The sequence below is a fragment of the Sphaerodactylus townsendi genome, linkage group LG02 (assembly GCF_021028975.2).
Source record: "Sphaerodactylus townsendi isolate TG3544 linkage group LG02, MPM_Stown_v2.3, whole genome shotgun sequence".
Taxonomy (NCBI): Eukaryota; Metazoa; Chordata; class Lepidosauria; order Squamata; family Sphaerodactylidae; genus Sphaerodactylus; species Sphaerodactylus townsendi.
In genome coordinates this window covers 142,864,536-142,870,539 of record NC_059426.1, presented here as the reverse complement: position 1 = coordinate 142,870,539, position 6,004 = coordinate 142,864,536, and the positions used below count along the sequence as shown (strand labels likewise).

At 42.4% G+C, this 6,004-nt stretch overlaps 1 protein-coding gene across 1 annotated transcript in view; it reads right to left on the bottom strand.

The window, feature by feature from the left end:
• Positions 1-410: 410 nt before the first annotated feature.
• IFT43 (intraflagellar transport 43) overlaps positions 411-6,004 on the bottom strand; it is a 73,199-nt gene continuing 67,605 nt past the window's right edge. Inside the window, exons 6-9 of the mRNA XM_048486556.1 lie at positions 4,129-4,201; positions 3,750-3,825; positions 3,042-3,104; positions 411-1,651 (exon numbers count right to left, since the gene is read on the bottom strand). Of these exons, the coding sequence (XP_048342513.1) occupies positions 1,541-1,651; positions 3,042-3,104; positions 3,750-3,825; positions 4,129-4,201 (323 nt within the window). The 3' untranslated portion in view covers positions 411-1,540. The remainder of the gene's footprint in view (positions 1,652-3,041; positions 3,105-3,749; positions 3,826-4,128; positions 4,202-6,004) is intronic.

The following is a 6,004-nucleotide window of genomic DNA, read 5'->3' as shown; positions in this document are numbered from 1 at the left end:
GAAGTGCTTTTCAAGTGGGGTATGGACGTGAGCCTACGTGGGTCTTGGTGGAAGAGAAGGTGGCGGGGGGGTGGAGGAGGCCTGTCGCTGAACAGCAGCCTATGCAAAGCAGCGTGCTGTGCTCAGCAACAGGCTGGTTTTTCTACTACGTTTTAAACCTTGGAAATGTAAGTGGAGGATAGTTGAAATCTGAACTATCCTGCTTCTCCTCCTCCCCCTTAATGTTTTGAAAAGACAAACACCTTAATTTTAAAAGGGACAGTTCAAAGAATGCAGACTGTCAGAATGCACAGCTGGCCCCAGACAATGGGACTTGGACCACAAAAGGGACAGCTAATGCACAATCCTGATGGATATGCCGAACAAAGCAATCACAGAGCACCCGGCAAGACACCTTGCTGAACCACAGCTCTTTCACAAAAACAAAAACGAACAATTTTATTCACGTTATTTGTAGTCCACCTTTCCCACTTGGATACAGAGTGGGTCAATACCACTGACAGGACAGTCAATGAACAATGCAATAGGAATCACTTGAGGATCCCCCTGCCCCCACCTAGAACTCATTCTGTGACTGGAATCTGCTTGGATAGGTAGATGTAAACCCCTGCTTCACCCTCTTGTTTTATTTCATTGGCTTTTAACCTCCACTTCTGTGTGATATATGTTACACAGTGTGTGTGTGTGTGTGTGTGTGTTTGGAATATTTGCATTTTATCATGGGCAGAGAACTATAACATGCATGTATACCATTACTGCATGTTTGATGTTGTGATGCCTGAGTGTGCTAATTATTATCCTCAATAAAACTCCCTCCAATTTACCCTGTTCAGGAACTTTTTCTGAAAGTTTTGTTAGATCACTTTGTCAGATTCCTTGATTGTCACTTGTGCTGGCCTCTGCCTAGATTGGGTACAGCCATCTAAACTAAAACTAAGCCAGGAGCTCCTAAGAGTGGAAGGCAGCCGAGGAAGGGTTTCTTCCTTATGCTTCAGCTATCCTAGTGTGATTTTGAGCAAAACCGAAAAGTAGGTTTCATGTAAACAGATGTGTGTATGTAGGGCGTGTATCCCATGAAGACACACGGTAGCGCAGGCAGAGGACTGGATCATTCATGAGCAGCTGGGGTTCATAATAACAATGGGGGTCATAACATAAAAAAAATCTTCTAATATTGATTTTTGGTCTCAGTGAATAACCAAAACTGAGAAGGACTATGCCATATGGTGTAACTTTTGTTGCACCCACATTCTGGCTTCCTCTGATATAGACTGTCCACAATCTGTACATGGCCTACACTTCCCTGCACATACTTTATTTCATATGTAATCTATTGTGTGCACTAAAAAATAGAGAAAAATGCATCAAGCACAAAATCCCTTGACAGGGTCTATGAAACCAGTCTTCTGAGGAAACCAATGCTTCCCTTTATTATGTGGACCAAAATAATATCTCAGACACAAAGCATATATTTTTTTAATGTGCTTATAATCTATAGTTGTGCCTTTGTGTTGGCAGTTGTGCAACCCTCTAGGGAAACCTAAGTGGGAGTGAGAGCCTCCTCCCTATCAGTCTGTCCCGTGTCCCACTCGCTCAGAAGCTCAGATGACACCTCCGTGTAGAGATGATCCCAGTCCCAGCTGACATCATCCTGTCAAAAGAAAAGAAACACTGAATGGACAAAAGTTTCTAAACCATGCTAAGCGGACCAAACAGCAGAAAGGAGACTGTGTCTTGTCAAAGAGGTGCAAAAACACAAACTCAGCTAGAAGCATTGTTGGGATTTTGCCGATTCGCACCAGTTCAGCCAAACTGGTAGCTAACCGGCTGAATCCCATCCCCAAGGGAGGGTGAGCAAGGGGGCTTTCTGAGCCCCAGAACGGCTTGGAAAGCCCCCTCGCTCGCCCTTCCAGGTCAAGCCGCTGCCTTCCCTCACCTCCCAGTCAACCACATTCCTCCGCAGCAGCCAGGTAAGTAGGCAGCAGGGGGGGGGGAGGGAGCAGCGGGGAAGCACAGCGGAAGGTGAGAGGCAGGGGGGCAAATCATTAGATAAATTAATAGAATCCCACTACTGCCTAGAAGCCCTGAACATTGCAGTGCTGAGTTTCAGACTTGGCCATTTTCAGAAGATCCCGGCTATTCAGGATTTCTACTTCATGTTTAAAATTCACTTCCTTCTTTTACACATTTCAGGAAGTTACATGCTACATTAGACAATAGTTAAGATGATTTTTTAAAAAACAGTCATGTAATTCATTTCTCCCAAGCTTCTATGGGGTAAAGGGGATGACGCTGGTGTAAAATAAAACAGAGAGGGGTCATATCCATGACTAGAGTTTTACCACATTAATTTAATTTGTTTTATTTAAACATTTATAACCTGCTTTTCCTTTTGCCTCAAGGCATTTTACAAAACAATTAAAATATTACAAATTAAAACCAAACAGAATAAAAGATCCCCCCCCTGCCGAGATGTCTGCTGTTCACAACCCATCCAAAGCCCCGGCAAACAGGCAAACGTTGCAGTGCCTCTTGATCTCCAACAAGGGGGTTCCCCTCACCTCCTGAAGAAGCCATGCTACAGAGTGGGAGCCAAGATGGAAAAGACCTGGGCTGTGATCACTGCAAGGTCGGCCGCTCTTCAGTGGGGGAACAGCCGGCAGGTGGCAGCCTAAAGACCGCAACTGGTGCTCAGAAATATATGGGAAGATACTGTTGAGTGGCAAATAACACCTCCCCAATGTACCCCAGTTCTGCTCTCCCCTCTATACTGAAGACAGCATGGACAGAAGAAGCCCTATCTCTGCTTACGCACCACAGTCCCAATCAGAATTGGGCCCACCTGTGCTTTTTATACAGTTTTTTAAAATTACTCAATTAGCAGAACTGCATACAGTGCCAGAATAGGAAGTTTGTGCCAGCAGGAAACATCCATACAGTGATTTATAGACAAAACAAAATAGATAAAACTGAATAACTGATGCAAAGCAGCAGTGATAAACAAATTTTGTCTCCTGTCTTGGTCTACAGAACAAACTTACCTCTCGCACTTCCTGCTCGGGAGCCAAAACTTTAGTAAGGAGCTTTAGGTCAATATCTCCATCCTGTGAGTATATAATCACAACAGAAGGGAGGGATGGACACATTAAACACAATAAGAAGGCAAGCCTCAAGGGTACAGACACCTATAACCATGAAAGCATACACAGTCAGTGGTGGAGAAAACTGTTCAGATTTATCGCCGATAAATCAGAAAAACAACTCCCACGGAAATTATGGCATGCTTAATCTCAGTATAAATGTGAGTTGTAGTTTAATGGTAGAGCATTTGCTTGGAACACAGAAGGCCGCAGGTTCAACCCCTGGCATCTCCAGTTAAAAGAATCTGGTGAAAGACCTCTACCTGAGACACTGGCATCTGAGTAGACAAAACTGACTTTGATGGACCAAGGGTCTAATTCAGTAGTAGGCAGGTTCAAATGAGCTCTTCAGCACAACACTTTAGTGAAGGAAGGGTGGAGACACACACTGAAAGATGCCGGAGACGATAGCAAGTGGACAGGCCATATGGGCCCTTCTGTACAGCATTCCAGAAAAACTAAGGGGCCCAACACAAGTATGGGCAACACATCCACATACTGAACTGGTACTGTTGCCCTACAAAAGAGAAACATCCTAGAGGTGCTGAGATGTCCAGCTTTAGAGACAACAGATTGTTTTCTTAAAGATTTCCATTTGACTGTACTCACCAAGGTTTGGAAAGCAGCATATTTCATGAGGTCATTGTCCAGGTCACGGTAGGTAAGCACTCTATTCACTTGAATACTGCAATTGGGAAAGACAGTGAGAAACCAGAATGAATGCTCTATGTTTTCTCCTCCCCAGACACACAACCCATAACTGCATTGTGGACAAACATTAATGAAAAGCCTCTTAATTCTTTATGCACACAAAATCAATTGCAGCTGTTCCCTCTTTACAGACAAGAGAACTCTGTTTACCCACCCCAGTTATTACTTATAAAAGCCCCATCTACTTCCTTGAGAAAGTACAATGCACGGCATTGAATAGAGTAGAAATTGATACACTTAACAAATCTGGAAAAGGCATTTGAGACCTTGTTGTTACCTGGGTGGAGCTGCCACCTGCATGGCCAGTTCTTCCTCTTGAACTTCTTCCAAGTCAGGGATCACTGGAATATCTGCAAGGAACAGAAGAATCATGTGAAAACAAAAAGACCTCATTTCCTCTGTGGAGAGGAGGCCTCTTCCTATGAAAAGTCCTAACAGCATTCATCCCCCCGCAAGACTAGATGGTGGTTGCCACCTTTCTCTTCTTTGTAATCAAATGGATTGCTATGTGCTTCAGTGGTGGATAGGTAGACTACACAATCCCTAATAAACGGAAGATGTCCACATGGCTGGATGGGGTGGGTAGAAGATTGGCTTTATTGGCTAGCATCCAGCAATACAGTAGAACCTTGATTTTCGTTGATAATCCATCTGGGAAACCTCGGCAAAATCCGAAACTGACAAAAACCAAGGCAAACACTGGCAAGCAATGGAAATGCATGGCTCACTGTTCGTTGTTGCAAATTTAGCGTGTGCATGCTGACAAAAATCTACGAAAACCAAAGCAAATGATTAAACCCAAGACAATATTTTCGGTGCAAGAATTGATGAAAACCGAAACTGACGAAAAGCAACAACAACGAAAACCAAGGTTCCACTGTATGTTTAATAGTAGCCAAAGACCACCCCTGAAATAGGAGACCAAGCAGATCAAAGTTCAGCCAGCAAAGAATGAGGAGGACAGTGATGATATTAAAACTTAGTGGGGGTTAGTATTGAGATTAACAGAACGTTTCCTCCATCTTTCTCTTGACAGGCTGTTAATATTTCCTTACAGTGTTTATGGAGAGCACCACAAAGCACAGGGTTTTAAAAAAAGAATTAAATACTTGGGATCACACAAAACGGCAAGGACATGGTAGAAGAAAGTTGTGCTACTTATTAGCGGCCACACACTATAATCAACAGGAGCTTGTGACAGTTATAAAACCACATTCCTGGCAGTAGAACTGAATGTGCTAATTGAAAGGAAGAATCACATGTTCACAGTGATTTTATAAAAACAACCCTGGAGTCTAAATACTGACAAAACAAGGTGTCACTGAAAACAGACTTACAAAGTCAAAGGAAAACATGTGAGCTGTGCACTATAAATGAAAACACAAACATAGAAATCCATATTTAGTTTGTAAAATATGGATTATGGAACAGGGTCAATTACAGAGAACTAATGATTTTATTGGTTTGTGCATTTAATTTCATTCTACAATAATTTTGCTTTATTATATTTCAAACACCTCTTTGTTCTTTATTGGAGATTGTATTAGTTTCCACTAGATTCAATGGGAAATATTTTCAGCTATCGTTTTTCCTCCCATCCAACTGAAAGCTATCTTCGAGAACTGTGCTTGCCAAATTTCAGACAGATAGGGGAAAAAAATCCATGTTTTATTGGCAATGATACTTTTTATTTGCAGAACAAGAATAAGAAGGAATATGGCAGGCTGAGCAGAGCCTGCGTGGCGTATAGGTTACACTGCCAAATTAGCATCTGGAAGTCCCAGTTTCAAATCTCCAGCAGCCTAGAAGTTCGCTGGGCGATCTTAATGGCCTTGTGCCTGTCACCCTTTTTCTATAACTCAACCACAAATTGCACCAAAAGGTTTACAATGAAAACAATGGGTCTTATAGCGACCACAACATAATAATGGTACAAATACTCCAGAAGCTTGAATCAAACTGTAATATCTCAGCACTCACCATCAGTGAAATAATAACAAAATCAAATATGCAGTGTCACAGATCAGTGCAACATATCAGTGCAAACCAAAGAGGCTTAAAGTGGAATTTAAGTATGGCAACAATGTCTAACCTCGGTACAATGAAAATAGGCAGGTTTCACAAAACAAGAAAAAATAAAGTATCACAAATAA